General features: G+C 36.7%; 3 protein-coding genes and 1 pseudogene across 3 annotated transcripts; all 4 read left to right on the top strand.

The window, feature by feature from the left end:
• Positions 1 to 435: 435 nt before the first annotated feature.
• On the top strand, positions 436 to 3,781 carry LOC103962906. Its single transcript, XM_009375688.3, has 7 exons — positions 436 to 831; positions 1,419 to 1,498; positions 1,691 to 1,751; positions 2,560 to 2,617; positions 2,860 to 2,917; positions 3,167 to 3,239; positions 3,373 to 3,781. Exons 1-7 carry the CDS (start codon positions 490 to 492, stop codon positions 3,463 to 3,465), a joined length of 765 nt encoding a protein of 254 aa, XP_009373963.2. The 5' UTR covers positions 436 to 489; the 3' UTR covers positions 3,466 to 3,781.
• A 3,473-nt stretch (positions 3,782 to 7,254) lies between these two features.
• LOC103962905 (sodium/hydrogen exchanger 1) lies at positions 7,255 to 11,197 on the top strand. Its single transcript, XM_018651314.2, has 13 exons — positions 7,255 to 7,623; positions 7,739 to 7,857; positions 8,062 to 8,159; positions 8,327 to 8,386; positions 8,492 to 8,538; positions 8,616 to 8,810; positions 8,912 to 8,958; positions 9,088 to 9,154; positions 9,473 to 9,573; positions 9,676 to 9,777; positions 9,923 to 10,124; positions 10,208 to 10,294; positions 10,647 to 11,197. The coding sequence occupies exons 1-13, from the start codon at positions 7,450 to 7,452 to the stop codon at positions 11,001 to 11,003; spliced, it is 1,656 nt and encodes a 551-aa protein (XP_018506830.2). The 5' UTR covers positions 7,255 to 7,449; the 3' UTR covers positions 11,004 to 11,197.
• Positions 11,198 to 12,422: 1,225 nt separating this feature from the next.
• LOC103962945 lies at positions 12,423 to 13,484 on the top strand (annotated as a pseudogene).
• Positions 13,485 to 15,472: 1,988 nt separating this feature from the next.
• LOC103962904 (39S ribosomal protein L45, mitochondrial) lies at positions 15,473 to 19,297 on the top strand. The gene is made up of 12 exons (XM_009375686.3): positions 15,473 to 15,653; positions 15,802 to 15,842; positions 15,948 to 16,051; positions 16,371 to 16,451; positions 16,711 to 16,793; positions 17,091 to 17,142; positions 17,403 to 17,492; positions 17,646 to 17,714; positions 17,834 to 17,935; positions 18,559 to 18,627; positions 18,762 to 18,818; positions 18,973 to 19,297. Exons 1-12 carry the CDS (start codon positions 15,583 to 15,585, stop codon positions 19,057 to 19,059), a joined length of 906 nt encoding a protein of 301 aa, XP_009373961.2. The 5' UTR covers positions 15,473 to 15,582; the 3' UTR covers positions 19,060 to 19,297.
• The last annotated feature ends 854 nt before the right edge of the window (positions 19,298 to 20,151 follow it).

Here is a 20,151-nt window from a genome sequence, read left to right as displayed (position 1 = left end):
ACCTAGAATTCTAAATGGTGGATTCCAGATCGAATATACGGATTAATTTATTGGGTAAATCAATTATATCGCATCATTATATTAAATATTGTATAAAGATATGTCTATATACTGGATAAAATGCATAACTTAAGAACATGCAATATCACTGAATATCTAAATGTGAAATTCTAAATCGTGAATTCCAAACTGAGTGGGCAAATAATTGTTACTTTACTTTTTAACTTTTTAGATTAAACTTTAGTTATGACAATTTTTTTGTTAAGAGTCAAAATATCCAATTATTTCAAAGTGACCAATTTAGTTGCAAAAATCTCCATCTTTGTGCACAATTTAGTCCAAATGACTAAACTACCCTTTCCATTTAACCAAAATTTCAAATCCCTAAAACCAACTTTCCCAATCCTGACATACAAAACCCCCAAATCCTGTCCCACATTATCTCCCTCCAAATTTTTCAACAGCCATGAATGCCATCCTCATTCTCTCATGGCCATTCTTCTTCTCTCCCTCTCTCCCCACCCACCAAATCCTCCCAAAAACCCTAATCCCACCACCCCAAAACCCACAATCTCTCTCCCCACCACCACTACCACCACCACCACTCCTACCTCCTCCAAAAGAAACTTGATCCTCAAGACAACCTCCCTCTTCCTCATTTCTCTGACCCCTCAGCAACACCCAGTTGCCCATTCTTCACCGGAATCTCCTCCGCCGCCTCCAAGGCCGGCTCTTTCTGGCATCGCCAACACGAAAAATTGGTTCCAGTTCTTCGGAGATGGGTTTGCCATTAGGGTCCCTCCTCAGTTTCAGGACGTTCAGGAGCCGGAGGTAAGATTGCATTCAACAACTTTGAAGTACTTTCTAAATTCTTAGGTCCCCCATACATTTTAGATAAATTCAATATGTTTTTCGGTACTCTGTGAGTGGTTCCAATTTGCAGCATATGTTTTTGCATCCACTTTTTAGGCTTAATTTTGGAGGAGAGATAATGGTAGTCTGTAGGGGAAGTTCGTTCTCTGGATATACATAGAGTTTATAACTGGTAAAGTTACTGCCTTTTTTGGGTAATTCGCTTTCGAGTTGATTGTATTACTTGGTATTTTTGCTTCTGATATCGGAAACTTCAGAATTCATTTTTTGTTTCTTCAAGTTGTGAATTTTGTACCAGAACATACTACAATTTGGTAAAGTTACTGCCTTTTCGGGCAATGCAAATCCACTGCCTTTTGGGTTGATTGTGTTACTTGGTATTTTTGCTTCTTCAGAAACTTCAGATATGAGATACTTTGGAGTTTTTTTTTTTTTTTTTTTTTGTTTCTTCAAGTTAAATTTTATACCAGTAATATTAGGATTCAGAATACGTAATCTCGAAATTTTCATTGCTAACTGACTGCGTTATTATGTTTAAAATCTAGGATTACAATTCTGGGTTGTCCCTTTATGGAGACAAGGTAAAGCCCAAGACCTTTGCAGCGCGTTTTGCATCTGCTGATGGGTATGCCATTTTTACAAGTTCGCTGCACCTCAAAGTTTTTGTTATGATAACTTATTGGTCTCGGTGTGGTCCAAGACCTTTAAAGATAATTTTCTTTCTACATGAAGCAAAGCTAACAATGTAGAACGTTATGTTTTTCAGTGATTCGTATTCGTTTTCATTTGTTTTTCTCCTTGTTATTTGTTGATGCAGATATGAGGTTGTGAGTGTTGTTATTCGCCCATCGAATTCACTCAAGATCACCTTTTTAGAGGTTTGCAATGACAGTCATTGATTTTTCTTTATAGAATTTGTCCTGAACTGATTTACTTCGTTTCATTGCTAACGCATGTGTGTGCTGTGCACACTCGTGAATTTACAACAGTACTGCTTTAGGTTGTGGATATTGTGGCCTTTTCTTATTCTCTCTCGCTCTCTCTAGTTAATTTTTTGGTTTATGGCCACTACGTTGGTTGAGGTGGTGGCTGGCCAAATGGAAAGTTTGGTAGACATAGGGGGTGGCTGGCCGAATGGAAAGTTTGGTAGACATAGGGGTCGTTTTTGCTTTTTGCGTAGGCTTATTGTTATATTTTCTGGTGTTCTTTGTGCGCGGGGAGAATGATGGAAAGTTTGGCAGGCTGGAACTTCTGCATTTATATTAGATGTGCTATAGCAAGTTTTTTCCTCTTAGATTTATGTTTGACTGGATTTCTGCCATCTAAATGGATTTGTTGATAGTTTTTAGCCTTCTCTCTGACTTCCTTTTCATCCCATGTATCATGGGTGGCATGAATTCAACGTTTTGCAAACTACGCCTACTTATGAGAAATGTTCTTTCGTAATGCTCACCTTTCGTTACTAGTCTGACCCTTCAGACATATTGGCTTCTTAAGATATAAACCTTGCAATATATTTACATATCTTAGAGTAATTTCACCGTCTTATTCATGGCCGATCAGGTTTTAGGAGCATAACATCTTCCATTACATTGTCATGAATCCACATTAGGTGATTTATTTACGTGCTCTTTCTCAATTGCTTGATAAAATGCTATTTACAATAATATATGCTAACTTGGACAGGCCAAAGACATAACGGATTTAGGTTCCTTGAAGGAGGCTGCAAAAATCTTCATTCCAGGTATATGTACTGTAGCACGATCTGTGCCTTCTCGGCCTCTTATTTGGTAAACCAAAAAATTAGATTTAAAACTTTAGTTTTACATAAGAGTTTGATCGAGATTTTACATAAGGGCTGATCGAGATTTACATTCTCCTTGTTCTAAATTCTAATATTGGAATGTGTGCAGACCTCTTGTCAGCTTCCCCTCCTTCAGCTTTGTCTTGTATTGATCCTTAATCCTAATCATTCTGCAATTGCAGTTGGATCTACTGTATACTCTGCCCGAGCTATAAAGATAAAGGAAGAAGAAGGTTTTAGGTAAGTTTGATTTCTCTCAAGAAAGAAGTCGCGCCTATTATGCTATTGCCATTCCTTCATTCCGTACATTTAACTCAATATCATGAATTCTTGTCTGTAAATACACTACTCGGAAGGCTTCAAAACTCATCTCTATTTGTAAAATATAGCTGGTGGAAGAACATATGAGAACATAGGTTATTTTTCGGATGTTTTTGCAAATAGTATTTGCAATATGTATCTTGATATATGTTATTCCACATGTTTCAGGACTTATTATTTCTACGAGTTTGGTATACAACAACAGCATGCAGCACTTGTAGCTGCTGTTAACGGTGGAAAGGTTTGTCAACACATAGTTTCGAAACATTCAAAACCCTACCTTTGAACTTGAACACTATAATCTCAACGAACCGTTCCTGCAAAGGTTTCTATATCTTCATCAAGTTAACACTTCTCCCCATTTTCCGTTATAGACATATATCGCTGGAGCTACTGCCCCGGAGTCTAAGTGGAATGATGATGGCGTGAAGCTTCGCTCTGCTGCTATATCGATGACTGTTTTGTAGTATGTTTTGGATGTCGGATTTGAAAGGCGCGTTGCAGATTTGCAGCTCAAAATTTTTGAAATGTAGACGAATTCTAGAGTCATCTGGAGACGGTGTGAAAGCAGAATAGCTTGTATCAAAGTTACAGTCGAGGTTCCTCGCATCATTGTTGAGATTTTACAAGGCCATTCCTTGTCGAAATTATGTTGACAGTTTGAGTGGTGTACAATTCTTTCGGCTTCAACTCGTTAGCTGATCATTACTGGTGCTTATCTGTGTATTAATCCGAGTTTTGTTAAACAAACGTCATTAAAACTATCAGTACCCCCAGTTTTTATGAGATTTCACAATCAAATGACTGAAAACATATCGGATTCAAAGGACCTTTACGCGTATATTTTATGAAAATTTTTAATTTGGAGGATATCAAAGGACCTTTACACGGATATTTCTCAAACTTTGAATGGTCCTGGAGCCATCTAGGTCCCAATATGCATCCGACATTAAATATGTTGACATCAGCAGCTTGCAAATCCGGCAGCGCCCATTGAATATAATCTCGTCTCAACATCTCCACAAATTATTGATATAAGAAAACAAAACAAATATATAATTGGATTTTGGCTTAATTAATATGATTTGGCTAGACATGATAAGATTATTGAACTGGCATATTTGATATTCCTTGGTTGATATATAGTCATTAGTCTCGTGATGGTCAATCAGCGGCAGGAGATCAGTTCAAGTAATTACGCATGCAAGTTGAAAGTTAAGTCTTAATCAACTATCATTAAATTGGAAATGAGCGGAGTAGGTGAAGAATGATGGAAAATTATAAAGAAAATTAATGAAAAAGGTTTAAAATTTTTAATTTTTAACGATAATTGGATTTTGACTTAATTAATATGATTTGACTTTTGAGATAATAAGATTACTAGTACCAGGATTAACTTTTTGGTGTAAAAATATTGTTTTTTGTTAAAATGAACAGTATAAGAAGCTTTTCGTTAAAATTCTCAAAATTATATGCATAAAAAAATAAAATCGATGAACGAAAACTAAAAATTGTTTTAAGTTGTTTTTTAAAGATATTGTGTTTACTTATTCTTCTATATTGTCTTTTCACCTCTCCTACCATTCTCCATCAAATTTAAAGTACAAAAAATAAAAACTAAAAAAACTAAAATCGAATGACTATCGTTTCCTCAATTATTCACATTATATTTCTGTAACATCCCACATCGCCCAGGAGAGTGATCCTTATATGTATATTCCCATATCTACCTAGCATGAGGCCTTTTGGGAGCTCACTGGCTTCGGGTTCCGTAGGAACTTCGAAGTTAAGCGAGAAGGGGGCTAGAGCAATCCCATGATGGGTGACCCACTGGGTAGTTGCTCGTGAGTTCCCAAAAACAAAACCGTGAGGGAATGGTAAGCCCAAAGCGGACAATATCGTGTTACGGTAGTGGAGCGGGCCTGGGAAGTAATTCACCCCGGGCCGGGATGTGACAATTTCTGTCTAACGCCACCTAGACCTTGTGTAAGTGCTAGATGGCTAGCTTTAGCTCGATTAATCCCTAAGTGTTTGGAAATTAAGAAATGACGCATAGACCTGCTTAAGCACCCGCCTAGGTCGCGACTCTCACTTTGACTGAAAATAAATAACTTTCATTTTGCATTTCACTTTTTTAATAAATTGTAGGAGACTTGTTGAATTTTTTTTTTAGGTCAAAAAGACTTGTTGAATACTTAGATGAACACATATTATATGTTTGTTTTTCATGTTTTCATTATGTTCTAATACTTTATAATCTATATGTCATTCTATATTCCAGTTTATGTATCTCAATGAAGTTATGTAATTTTTAAGTATGAGCAAGTATTTATTTTTATAAGAAATAATAAAATTACTTAGGTCCGCATAGCTGCTTAGGCACTAGACTTCAGGCTACCACCTAATTAGCGCCTAGCGTCTTTTAGAACCTTGATTATTCATTTGCGAAATTATTTATTGTTTTAATGTGTATAATAAGGAGATACAATCATACATGCAGGCAACCGAGACTAGCAATCTATAAACCAAAACCGATTAGTTAGGTGAAGAAGCTCAACATCTTCTATCTAAGTTCAATCAACTGATGTGATGGCAAGTGATATGAGACTTTGTCGATTTAACTATACATTTTCTAATAGTGGTCGTCTAGCTCGATCGATGTTATAACTAAATTTATATTTGAGAATTTGACCCAATATGCTTGCTTGTAAGTTTGCAACTAATAACAATTGGCCTACAAAAGACTACTATTATAAGATACTGATCATTTTTTGATATTTTATAACTTTGATATAGTATTAAATGGAGAAAGATTATACGACATGAGCTCTTCGACAGTAGTTACGTACGAGAATTCTCAACAATAGTTGATTACGAGAAATCTACTTTCTTATGTAGAGGTGAAGACAACTATACTAAAAAAAAAACCTTTGCCTCTTCCTCCTTCGTTATTTTTCAATACTAAAAAAAGTATAAGAAAAAGATTTGAGGAGATGAAGTCAAAACCCGTAAAGAAAGAACCATCAATAAAAACAATATTTAAAAACAATACAAAATATCATGTGCATGTGCAAAAGTTACAAAAGTTGGAACTGTAAATTACCCGTGATGTTCTTAAATAAGAGAACTTTATAGTTTGTTGAGAATACGATCAGATACACTAAATATAATAATATAATTAGTTAAAAAGTTTCTTTTTTAATTTTTAATCAATTATTTATTACACGTATATCCTCGCCCGTATGCTAACACACAAAAAAATTTCCCCCCCAAATAGAGCCAAAGAAAGACCTTGACAAAAAAATTTCCCCCAAATAGAGCCAAAGAAAGACCTTGACTATCTTGGATAATTAAAACTTGATTTTAAAGGGTGTTATTTGATTGATTAATTACTCAGTGTTTGAGAGATTTTTTAATGTGACCGTCATAGGAGGTGGTATATCACGTGTTCTTATATAAATAGTGGGTTATGCGTGTTAAAAAATTATTAACCTAAAAATTAAATTTTTTTACCACTTACATAAAAACACGTAATGTACTATTCGTATTCCTGTTACAACTAAAAGTTTCTCGTTGGAGTTGAAGTTTGAGTGGAGTTGGAGTTTGAGATCAGTCACCTGATCATGCAGGATGCATCATCATCGTTGGTCACTCTCCCTCGAGAGGAGTATTCGAGGAGGGAAGTCAGATTAAGATCTGATCAAAGTGGGACCCCTCGGATCGTCACCTGCAAATCGACGCATGTTTTGATTGGAAACTTTTGCCACGTCTGCCTGTGGAAAAGCTGGGAGGACACTGGATCATCACACATATGATACGGCACGTCCGCCTTGTATATGTGAAAATGTGAGAACAAAGTCCCACACACATACCATACGGCAGTGAAAAGTGTGTGGCCGGACAATGCTATCACTGTCATTGATATGTTTGAAGCCCTACTGTAAGATTCACTAAATCTTGTGTTAGCGTTACTTGTATAAGTGCAATCAGCAGTAATTTCCGCACATAGTTTTTTATTCAGCACATGATTTTTGATTTAATCGAATCTAAAAGTTGGAAAAAGAAAAACAACATATGTTTAACACTTATTAGAATAAAATTAAACGTGCGTAAATTACTTCTTAATTTACTAAAATTAAACGTGCAAAGTAAATAGAATTAAATATGCGAAAACTAATGAATTGGATCTCATCGGAATTCACTTTTGTGGGGATGGCCATCAACTACCATTCTTCCCTCCATTTTTATGGTCCAAACCAAACCCGTCCTATTCAAAGACAACCATACACAAAACCAACACAGAAGCCTCATCACTTCAAGAAACTTCAGTTCTTTTTCGTGGTCCAGAAACTCCAGTTTGTCTCTGCTTTGTCCTCTCGTCTCCGATTCGGATCGAACTCGAATCCGACCAGGTGAATGCCAAATTCATATACACAAAAACCCAAAAAAAAATGGCAGTTCTTGAAACCATACAGTCTCAGTTGCCACTTCAAGAATCATTTCTCAACACCAGCACTGTCGTTGCACTCACTGTGTTCTTCACGCTCCTCTGCGTTTGTATAATTATCGGTCATTTGCTCGAAGAGAACCGCTGGGCCAATGAATCGATCACTGCCCTTCTCTTGGTGTGTAAAATGTTGTACACTTTTGTTTGTGTCATATAGTTTTTGTGTCGAGATTTTCTGGCCAAGAACACGAAAATTATGCAAAATTTCAGTGTTTTGTGTTGTTGGGTTTCAGGGTTTGGTTGCCGGAGTGGTGGTGTTGCTGGTGACAGGGTTCGAAAGCTCAAGGATTTTGATCTTTAGCGAGGACTTGTTCTTTCTGTATCTACTTCCTCCAATCATTTTCAATGCCGGGTATGAATCAACTTTCAATTCTATGAAATTTCAGCTTCGATTTCAATGCTTGGTTTGAAATTTCTTTCATGATGTTCGAATTTGGATCTCGAAATATCACCTGTGTGCTTGAATTTAGGATGCAAATCTTAAATTTTGTCACATGGGATCTTCAAGTTATGATGAAGAATTGTTTCTGATCTCTGAAGGTTTGATCTTGTTCAGTTTCCAGGTCAAGAAAAAGCAGTTTTTCAAGAATTTCACCACAATTTTGTTGTTTGGAATCGTCGGTACAGTAATTTCTTTCTGCATCATATCACTAGGTAAGACCTGAAATCTTTTGAAATTTAATGGAAGGGTAATGATTTCCGCACACAACTTTTCTCCTTCTCAGAGGCCAGACATAAACAGGAGTGCGGAAACTGCTTCTGTGATGGAATTATAATTAATTTATCTTCTAACTGCTGCTCTTTTTGGAAACATTTTGTAGGTGCCGATTTACTTTTCAATAGATTTGGTTTCTCAACTCTGACCATTAAGGACTTCCTAGGTAAGTACAAATCCATTTACGAATCATGGTTTCGATACAAATGATATGTTTTCATGGTTATATTATATAGTTATCATTTGTGCTTACCGGTTCCTCTATGTGCAGCGATTGGTGCCATATTCTCAGCAACTGATTCAGTTTGTACATTGCAGGTAATCTATAATCTCAATCCGAATACAACGTTCTTCAACTCATGTCTAATCTTGTAATCTTATTCTCATGTGCAAAGGTTCTAAATCAAGATGAGACACCGTTTCTTTACAGTATCGTGTTTGGGGAAGGAGTAGTGAATGATGCCACCTCCATTGTGCTTTTCAATGCAGTACAATCGCTAGATGTCAGCAACGTCAGTGCGCTTACAGCGTTGACCTTGTTGGGGAATTTTCTTTACCTCTTCTTCACCAGTACTCTTCTTGGTCTAGCAGTAAGTTGTAAATTCTTGCTTAAATAGTGAGGAATCACTTTGTTTGGACTGTATCAGAGAGCTTGATCTATGTTCTAACATGATTTATCAAAATGTTTCAGGCCGGTCTGATTAGCGCTTATATCATAAAAACGCTTTACTTTGGAAGGTATGAGCAGACACTTCAAATTTTAGCCTTTGGTACTGCATTTCCTCATCTGTGTAACCCTATGCTTGTTCTAGTATGTTCCATACTTATGAGTTGCGTTCCCTGACATTATGATTTTCTTTCGAACAGGCATTCTACAGATCGTGAAGTTGCGCTGATGATTCTTATGGCTTATTTGTCATACATGTTGGCTGAGGTACCTTAAACAAAAATCCCATAATTAGTACTGGTTTTTACACTACCTGGGTGTGAACCTCAGAGAACTAAGAACTGATTTTGACTTTTAATACCAAAGTACTTCTCTAGTTCTTCTCGATATCTTGTAATCAGTCTATCTTGTTAATGCATTTATGGTAATCGATCATCTATATATTTAGCGGTAATCTATAATTTTATGAACTTTGCTTAGTATCTGCCACAAAGACATTTATCACAATGGATCAAATGAACTGATTTCAGAGTGGAATTTAACGAGATAAGAGCAAACTATATCTAAATTTACTTTCTTTTGCAGCTTCTGGATCTAAGTGGAATTTTGACAGTGTTTTTCTGCGGCATAGTTATGTCACATTATACATGGCACAATGTTACAGAAAGCTCGAGGGTAACAACCAAGTAAGAACAGATTATCCGCTGGTTGAGTTACTATTCGTACGAGCCTGAAAGGAAATGCGAGATATGAATCTTTAATCCGTATTGTTTGATGGTTTCTTTCAGGCATGCATTTGCAACATTGTCATTCATTGCAGAAACCTTTATATTCCTTTATGTTGGCATGGATGCCTTGGACATTGACAAATGGAAAGCCAGCAAGGCAAGGTAATCATCTCACTAATCTAAGTCATCTTAATATTATCTTCATTAAATACTTCATAATATTCGAAGAAATTGTATATTTTCCCTACTCTGATGTTATAATGTTGAAACATGTTCTGCCTGACTTGTAACGTACTCTTTCGTTCAGTCCGGGGACTTCAGTTGGTGTCAGTTCAATCCTGTTTGGTCTAGTATTAGTCGGAAGGGCAGCATTTGTCTTCCCGATTGCGAACATCAAAAACTGTTTTAAGAAAAGAGATGGTACGAAAATCGAGTTCAAAGACCAGTTTACAATGTGGTGGGCAGGCCTAATGAGGGGTGCCGTCACTATTGCGTTGTCATACAACCAAGTAAGTTGTGCTGTTTCGAAACCTAACAGATCAATATTTTTCGGTTCTGCAGAAGTACTAAGTAGCACAATCTGATAATGCAGTTTGCAGACAATACCGAAACGACATCAACGCAAGATAGTTCTTTGATGATCACCAGTACCATAATTGTTGTTCTCTTCAGCACAGTGGTATGCTTGCGTCTCTATAACTTATATTGCACAATATGAAAATTCTAGAATACTTCAATGAATATCGTGCATTGCTGAATTTCACGAGTGAATCTGGGCCACTGAAAAGGCAATGCATATTATCCATTGATGTATAGTTGTAGGACTCATTGCAGTAAGGAGCACTAAGTGCGAACTCACTTTTCATATCATCTCGGGTTGGTAGCTTGAGTCCCCGGACTAGTACATTACTACTGTTTTCACTTGGTGCTATGAAGCACGAAAGAAAATCGCCATTTTTGTACTTGGTCATCGAATTTGTCACATATATGAAAATCGGTCTTTAGAATCCTTTTTCCTCTTATCCAAACAGGTATTTGGCTCCATCACAAAGCCATTAATCTCAGCTCTGATGCATCCACATGCAAAAGCAAACATTTCAGATGCAACTGATATGCCTAGCCTAGAAGACTTGAGGCTACATTTCCTGGAAACCGGTGAGGCAAGTGAGGGAGGCAACAGTGAGCCAGCCAGAAAACCAAGCAGCTTTAGGTTGTTAATAACATATCCAACTTCAACTGTTCACTACTTTTGGAGAAAGTTTGATGACAAGTTCATGAGACCGGTTTTCGGGGGACGGGGTTTTGTTCCATTTGTTCCTGGTTCACCTAGTGGTGCAGCAGAAGATCAAGCTGCAGAACATACTGAACATATTGAACATACTTCTTGAGATCAAGGGTTAAATATAAATGTAAAATTAAAAATAATTATTTTTGATGGATAGTCAAATGTATTAGGAAGCTAGTTCTAGTTTTGTAAAGTGAGTGTGAAGTTTTTGTTGTAGTTAGAACATCCTCTCTTTTTTTTCCACGGTCTAAGAGGGACTTTTAATATGAATTTCTGGCTGTGCCGCTGTAGATTCTATCTGTATTTGCGCAACAATTTAAGCATACGAAATCGAAACTTACAAGGAGATAAGATTATTGCACTAGAAATGAATGTTACGAGCTGAGTATTATACATGAGAATACATTGCCGCTAGTAGTCCGGTGTGGTAGTAGTACCTCCACTTGTAAGTATAAAGTTTAAGGTTCGACACCTATATATATGGCTTGTTCAATAGCAAAAGAAAAATATCTCATGGGTTCGATTCTGTTTCCTGAGACGTCTCCAAGTATTTAACCTTGCATATAACCACCTCTCTGGAACAATATCAAGATGCTTCCACAATTCGAGTGCCATGACCTCGCCAGATGCTTACAAATTGCTGAAGTACTTCGACATTTATTTGGAATTTGTGGTGTTGGTGACTAAAGGGACACAAGCGGGATACCGTTATAGGATGACCTTTCAGACAACATTATATCTGGAGAGATCCCGGAGGAACTAACCAGCCTCACCGGCTTGCAATCATTGAATTACCGAAAGCTCTTTTGACCGGGAGAATCCCTTCAAAGATTGGTAACATAAAATGGTTACGGGCTGTGGATTTATCAAGGAACCAACTTCACGGTGAAATTCCTTAAAGCACAAGGAGTTTGACATTTCTGAGTATCTTAAACCTGTCCTACAACAACTGGACCGGAGAAATTCTGAAAAGCACTCATCTTCAGAGCCTTGATGAATGTAGCTTTAAAGCCAATGCACTTTGCGGACCTCCACTCGACAAAAATTGCAGTGAAAGTAGGATGGTACGACCAACTGTCGAGCAAGACGTAGGAGAATATCGTCTACTGAAAGACAAGTGGTTCTACCTGAGCTTGGGACTAGGTTTCTTTTTCGGGTTTTGCAGCGTACTTGGTTCTTTGCTTGTAAACATGCCCTGGAGCGGTTTTCTTTCTCGGTTCCTCAATCGCATAGTACTCAATATTAGGGGTGTAATTGTTGAATACATTTAGCTAGTTTCGTACATTGCTCCCATCAATGACATTGTCGTTTGCTTTTCGATTAGGATTGACCTGTATAGGACCGACCATGCTTGTAGGAATTTTCCTGTTCTTGTTAGTTAGCTTTTCTTTTGCACCAATTAAAACCGTTTGAGTTTGGTTTCCTTTGTGAATTAGTAGGACCCATGTTTTCTTTCCCGATTGAATCATGGTTTGTAAGACTATAAAACAAGTTTAGTGTTGTGTCTCATCAAATCTTTGCAATGGCCAGTACCTTTCAATTGCTTTCTCTCGTCTTCTCCATCGCACTTTCGCTAGCACTTGGACCTAATTCTGCAGGTGGTTCTCCAATCGGAGTATGCTATGGAATGGTGGCCAACGACTTGCCACCACCAAGATAAGTAATTGACATGTACAAATTGAATAATAATGAACGAATGAGACTCTACAATCCGAACCAAGAAGCCCTTGAGGCCCTTTGCAATTCTGGCATCAATCTCCTTGTCAATGTGAAGAATGAGGATTTTCAACAACTTGCAAGCTCCAACTCCACTGCTGAGAACTGGGTTACAATAAACATGAAGCCTTATTCGCGCCAAGTTCAATTTTGATGCATTGCCGTTGGCAGGTCATCCCAGGAGAGCTTGCCCAATATGTCCTCCCAGCAATGCAAACCTTGCAAAAGGCATCGAGGTCTGGGTGTCTTGATCACCTCAAGGTCTCAAGTTCAATTGCAACATCAGTTTTGGGTGAATCTTAGCCTCCTTCGACCGCAAACTTTTCTGAAGCCGCTATGGCTTACATGGCGCCTATCGCGCGTTACCTAACAGTGCCATTACTAGCCAATGTGTGTACTTATTTTCCCTACAGTGGAAACTCAAAAGACATCCCCCTACCTTATGCATTGTTCACTTCTAACAGTGCTGTCGTGACCGATGGTGGTCTAAGTTAACTACAACCTGTTTGATGCCATGGTGGATGGACTATACGCATCACTGGATAAAGCAGCGGCGCCTCGTGTCCAGGTGGCGGTGTCTGAGACCGGTTGTCCCTCCGATTGGAATGGAAACGTGACAGCACCCGGCAATGCGCAAACATACAACTCGAATTTAATAAAGCATGTGTTGTCGTCCAGGGGAACTCCAAGGCGGCCAGGAAGCTCCATCGAGATGTACATTTTTTCCATGTTTAATGAGAACATGAAGCCCGGCGATGCAGTGGAGCAACACTGGGGTCTGTTTTATCCGAACAAGAGTTCCGTTTATCCAATCAACTTCGGGAGCAAAAGATCGAGAGACATAAAAGTAGCATACTATTTTGGCTGAGGAATATTTTGGTCCAATTATTTTTGTCAAAGTGGGTGACACCAATGTTTTTGTCTCATGTGTAAAGAATAAAAAAATGAAAGGGAAGAGAGAAAATAATAAACAAATGACAAAGTTGATGGTGCCCACATGATATAAAAAATGTCTTTAACACACGGATAATAATGTGATTGAATAAGTTGTCAAATGATTGTTTTTTACTATATTATCTACACTAAGGGGAGGGGATGTGTTTAGCCTCATAATAGGCTAGCAATAATGTGATTCGATTAGTTATTTATTAAATTATTTTCTCTATTTTTAAACACGTTCAAAACACTGTAAGAAGCGTGTAATGCTGGTTAAAAAAAAGGTCTTTCGCATGCGGATAATAATGTAATTAAATTAATTATCAAATGATTTTTTTTTTTTAACAAACAATATTATCTACAGTAAGGGGGAAAGTGTGAGCTTGGCCTCACAATGGCTAGCAATAATGTAATTCAATCAATTGTTTATTAAACATTATTTTCTCTATTCTTAATGTAAATTCTATAGAGACTAATTTTATTATGTGAATTCAGCTGCTTTAATTGGTTTATAAGAGGCTACTTCTTACATTTAAAATGTGTAAGTCAAGTTGGTGTCACCAAGCTTCAACAAAGAAATTTGAACAAAAATGCCCTCAAGACAAAAAAATAAGGCATCCCAAAATAATGCATCAAATAAGGCAGAGACATTTTCGTCATTTTAAGAGTATTTTTTTAATAATTAATTTGGTGCTATTTTTTTATTTTTATAATTAGTACCTCACAATAGGCTATCAATAATGTGATTCAATTTTTCCATTTTTAAACACGTTCAAAACATCTTAAGAGGCGTGTAATGCCAGTCATAAAAAAAATCTTTCACACGCGGATAATAATGTAATTAAATAAGTTGTCAAATAATAGATTTTTTTTTTTTTTGTAACAAACGATATTATCTACACTAAGGGAATGGGGTGGGCTTAATCTCACAATGAGTTAGCAATAATGTGACTGATCAATTGTTTATTAAATATTATTTTCTCTATTTTTAAACACATTCAAAACATCCTAAGAAGCGTGTAATGCCGGTTATAAAAAAGGTTTTTCGCACGCGAAATGTGATTAAATTAATTGTCAAATGATTGTTTTTTTTTTTTTAAACAAAAGATATTATCTACACTAAAAAGGAGGAGATGAGTTTGGCCTCACAATGATTAGCAATAATGTGATTCAATCAATTGTTTATTAAATATTATTTTCTCTATTCTTAATGTAAATTATATATAGATCGATTTTATTATGTGAATTTAGCTGTTTTAATTGGTTTATGAGATGTTACTTCTAACATGATCTAAAATGATTCATTCACTTCAAATATTTGACTTTCTTTTTGTCAATTTATATATATAAATACATTTAAAATATGTAAGTCGCGTGTAGCACACCATGATTTAAAAAATACCTTCTACACGCGCGTGAGCGTGTGCATGAAGGCTAGTGAAGTAGAATGTGATTTGTGCAAAAAATTAGAACATTTGAGCAAAATATAGTTACCACCCTTTTGTTTCTTAACTTTGGAAATAAGTAATGTCAATAGTTTTTAATTGTATTATGATCTTACTGTCCGGAGCTCAAATAATCCGAACTACTTAAATTATATCTGATAGTTTTCAATGATTTATGCTGCTAACCCACTTTATACAAACAAAAAGTTCCAATTTTTCTATATACAAACCAAATACTCTGATTCACCTGATCCTTAAGTTCCAAATACTAAGGTTCGAAGAGGATTCAAAATTGTTAAAATGCTCTCAACTCGTTGAGCCCTTCAATTGAATAATCATGTAGTTGCGATAGAATCATCCTAGTCGATAAGAAGCGAAATCATCTTTACTTTAAACAAAATTGTTGGATGTGTGGGTGGGGGACCACGTGGTATAACTGCGAAGCACCGTATAATTCCTCCTTAAACCCTATTACTCTGGAAGTCTGCCAACTAAAGAACCCCCCCTCTCTCTCCCTCTGTTATCGATCTCTCCATGTTACGTAAAGAAACTCAAATTGGGGTCCTCAAAGATTTGTGATTAACGATGGCTTTCAGAAGCTTACACCGGATTCGAGCTCTCTATCGTACGGCCCAGATTGCAGAATCCTCCCATCTGTGAGTAGAAACGATTGGTTAATGTCCTGCTTGGTCACTGACAATTTGAAAATTTCAATTTTTCCAAGCTTTGGATTGGAAAGGAAAATGCTTCTGATGATTAATTGAAATGGGTATTTCAAAGATTGAATCTTTTTTGAATTTTCAGGCTTGGAAGCTCAAAAGGCTATGCCGCTGGTATTTCAAATGGTAAATTTGATTTTTCTGCAAGTGGGGGAGTAATTTCTTATGGATTTATTGGGTTCGGATGCAATTTGTTTTTGGAAATTGACATTCTTTTTTGTCTGTGATCAGTCCCTGGATTCTATTGCCGGAACGTATCGTCTTGCTTGTCCAAGGGCAGCCATGGGGCCCTTCCTTGGACTCCTGGAAGTTCTATAACATTGCGTTCTGCACTGGTGAGTTTCAAAAACTTGTAACTTGATCGGTTCGATGCCACTGCTAAACTTTGGATTATGAGCATCCCTTTTTCATTGTTTCTTTATTGTGCGTTTAGGCTGTTGATTACTAAAACTTAAAACTTGAATTGTTTGGATGCCAATGCTAATTTTGGATTTTGAGCATCCCCTTTAATTGTTTCTTTATAACTTGAATTGGTTTGGTGCCAATGCTAGATTTGGATTATGAGCATCCCTTTTGATTGTACTTCATTGTGCATTTAGGCTGTGTTGAGTTACTAAAACTCCTTTTTTTATTGCTTCATTGTCTTACATTTAGGCTGTTGAGTTTCCGATTTTCTTGAGTGACACAAGGTCACTATCAACACAAGTAAAAGCCCCTGCACAAGCAAGACAAATGGTATGTTATCTTTGTGCTCAACTGTTCTTATTTAATCCCTTTTGGTTCAGTTTATGTGGACGATGATCAGTGCTTTTGCTTCTTCTTAATATATTATGTTAGTTCTTTACTGAAACAAGTATCCATTTTTAAAGGTTAGAGTTGTATCTGTCATCTTGTGCTCTTGATCAAGAGAACCAATGAACTTCTAGTTTCCTTCGTCTGCTCGTTGGCATGACAGATCATAATACCATGTGTGGTTTCCTTATGATATATGCAGGGTGCTCTTAGAGTAGCCATGTTGAGTCCAGGTTTTATCTATGAGCCTTATACACCTCGTGAAAAAGTCTCATTTTTCAAGAGGTTAGTTATTTCAAAACTGAATTTTATTGATCTTGTAGAAAATGGTAATTAGAGTAGGCTTGCAAACTGGTGGAACTCTACCGTGTATCACTACAAATTTTAGGCAGTTCTCACTTTTCACCGGATTAATAGTATAATCTTTGTTTTCTTTAACAATTATAGAAATTAGTTATGCTAAGTTTCTCGTTAAATTCTCTTAGTTTTAGTTTCACTACATAATTTTAGACTTGGTTACTTATATTTTTTCTTTCAATCTCCCGTTCTTATATATGAAAATTCTGATGTTTTACGTATCAGGTGGTTCACAAGAAGCGGGTGGAAAAGAACAAAAGAAGATATAATTATAGAGGTAAGTTCTAAGGTTGTCTTGTTTTAGTGATTCAATCTTTTGGTTAATTTTGTTGAATCTTCTTTCTTCTGTTCTTTCATGACTGTCCTTCATTCCCGCGAATTTTTCTAAATTCCAACCCACTCCTTTTTATGTTTTGGTTTGGGATTGTAACCCGTAATATATATAGATTGCTGATTGAACTTAATTATCGATATTTCAGTCAATTGAGGTCTGATTTTGACATCTAAGGTTGATATTTCTGGTTTTTAACTTTTCAGCTCAAAAGTGCATATGCCATTGCCAAATTAAGAAAAAAGGGGTACTCAAAGAATCTATTCTACAAAGAAGCAATAAACTTATACAAGGAGGTATTTATATCTACTTCTCGGTTTTTTTCTTAGGTTTATGCATTGTATATTTCTTATATTCCAGCTTTTCTGGTCCTTTCAATTTTGTGTTGCTTCTTTCTGCTGCGTTGTATGGGTTTCTCCTGTAGCTAATCTATTCACCTTCTTCTCCAGATAAATACTTTAATGGCAAACGGGGACAAAAATACTTTAAGGAAAGCAGTTACAGAGAAAATGTTTTCCGTATGCTTCTGTACTTTTTTGTTTCTGTTAAGTTTCTGCTGTATTTATGCTGATTATTCTGATGTAAAGGAATTTCTATTGAAGTTCTGAGACATCATTTATGATCTTTTCGTATGCAGGAACTAAAGAATGAAATAAAACAAAGAGATTCCATCTGGAGTAAGGTTTACTGGGAATTGGTGGAACCAGTTGTGAAAATACGAACTTTGCGAGCACGACTGGTAAGTGCTGTCTAATTAGTATAATTTTTTATTCACACTATGGAAGCACTTCTATAAAACAGAAAAGAGGATTTACTAATCGTGAGAATATTTAGCTGCTTAGGTTGAGGAAACTTTCAAACCATCAAATCGAGTGAATTATTGATATCGACCTGTAAAGTTTTAACTGCTAGGTTAAAGGAAATTTTCCTGTTTTTATACTTTTGTTTGCCATCTCTTCGCTCCCGGCTGTATTCCTGTCCTTCTTGTGTATAATAGGTTCTCTAGATATCTCTTGACTATGTTAGTTAACATCTCTTAGTTGCCATGAGACCCCGAAGTTAATACTCCTGTTAGAATCCATCACATAAATTGCTTTGAAATCAAAATCTTAGCTATTTTTGCTTCTTTTCGCTATAAAACTTGAAGAAATTGAAGCTTTAGTACGGGCTTACAGCTGATAAGCTTTTTATTTCTTATGCCTTACAAGATAAGCAAATTTAACAATTGATAAGCCGTGTTACATTTTTTCCGTAGCTCATAAGCTTGGGAACAATTGAATGTTTCCTTGATTTTAGTGCACCGGTGTCTTATTGTTCTTTACAATTACTTTATGCCATGCCTTATTCACTTTTTAATCACAGATTGGCGTTGATCGAAATGATCTTGAGAAGGTGTTCATACAGCTTACGCTTGAGTTTCTGACAAAGCAGGTACATGGACAGCTAGACTCATGGCTCATTTATCATTTTTATGTTGCTTTCTTTCATTGTTTGCTTTTAATTCAAAACTTCAGCTTACTGAGATTGCTGCTACTTTTCTTTTTTCCTCTTTGTTTTTCTGGCAGAAATTCGAAGCATATGACTCGAAGGGTGCTGTTGTTGCTGGAGATAAATCGAAGGAGGTAAAAGTGATAGAAAAATAAAAATTTAAAAACACCAGTACATGTCTGGTTAAAAAAAACAAAAAAAAAGAAAAAGAAACCAGTGCACAAGAATATATTTACCAATAACACCAAACATACCAAGTGATGATGACATGCTTTTCGTGCTCTGTAGGTCCTTGTTCGCGATATCTGGGTATTTGAAAAATCTCTCTTCCAGCCTAAAGCTTTCTGGCGTCTATGCGGGAGGATTTCTGTCTAAGCAAGTTATCCATCCCCATAAATCTACCGTGTTGATGACGAACTAAATGCTGTTACCCAATTTTGTAAACTGAGCATATCACGGTTTACCATACTAGTTGTATGCATGTAGCTACAGCTTTTATTGTTGAATTCAACTTTTAACCCGAGTTACGCACTTGGGGATCGATCCTTGGAGCATTCTAACATTATTTGTACCTTATTCTTTTGCAATTCTAAAGAAACTCTCCTTTTTGCAAGGTGTATCTTCACCGAGAATGTATCGGAAATGTATTCCAGTACGTCTCAGGCATGTCATTCTTCCAAACAATGTCTTCCTAGATATTCTGTCTTGCTCCATAGGAAAGGGCAATGCCATTTTTGGTACTCTTTCATTCCATCGAGTTTCACAGGAAACTTTGTTTTGTTTTCTATTTTTTGTTTAAGAAAGAGAGAATACCTTGCTTCAAAGTTTCAAATTACAACTCCGAAGAATGGTATCCACACCAGCAAACCTTTCATCCAAAACTCCACATTATCTTCGCCTCAGTTCTGCAGTCGTATTCGACGTTTCACAATTATTTTTTAGGGGAAAAAGATCAACGGATGGATAGAAGAGAGGAGCATTTCCAGTTTCTGGGCATTTGCCAAAGGCTCTACAACTTCATCACGAGAAGCCTCGCCTCGCAACGCTTCAAGACCGTGAAACTAGGCCCTCCGATGAACCAAGGCTACCCCGAAACAGCCATTTCTGAAGCCGGGACCAGAAGAGGCCAAAAGGTGGGCCCGATGGCTCGAGAATACCAAACGCAAGATCAAGTAACGGCGGTTGCACACCAAGCAGAAGCTCCAAAGAAAATGGTTAGCATACATCACAGGGTGGAGGACATAGACGAAGTGATGAAGGTAAGACGAAAATCGTTGAAAAAGTTGAAATGTTTAGAGCTGGGAAGAGATGAGCCAAGACCGTTGAGATCCATTCTGAAGGTGGGTTCTGATCTTGAGCGGGAAGATGGGCATATTTGAGAATCAACCACTCCCACATATTCATAAGTTATTATCATGGTTTGCAGCTGGAATCATATCAGATTATCATCCGTTGATAACAACAATA

The sequence above is a fragment of a genome, unplaced genomic scaffold (genome assembly GCF_019419815.1).
Source record: "Pyrus x bretschneideri cultivar Hongxiangsu unplaced genomic scaffold, Pyrus_bretschneideri_v1 Contig48, whole genome shotgun sequence".
NCBI lineage: Eukaryota > Viridiplantae > Streptophyta > Magnoliopsida > Rosales > Rosaceae > Pyrus > Pyrus x bretschneideri.
The sequence above is the reverse complement of the archived record's forward strand: the minus strand, read 5'-3'. Positions and strand labels throughout refer to the sequence as shown.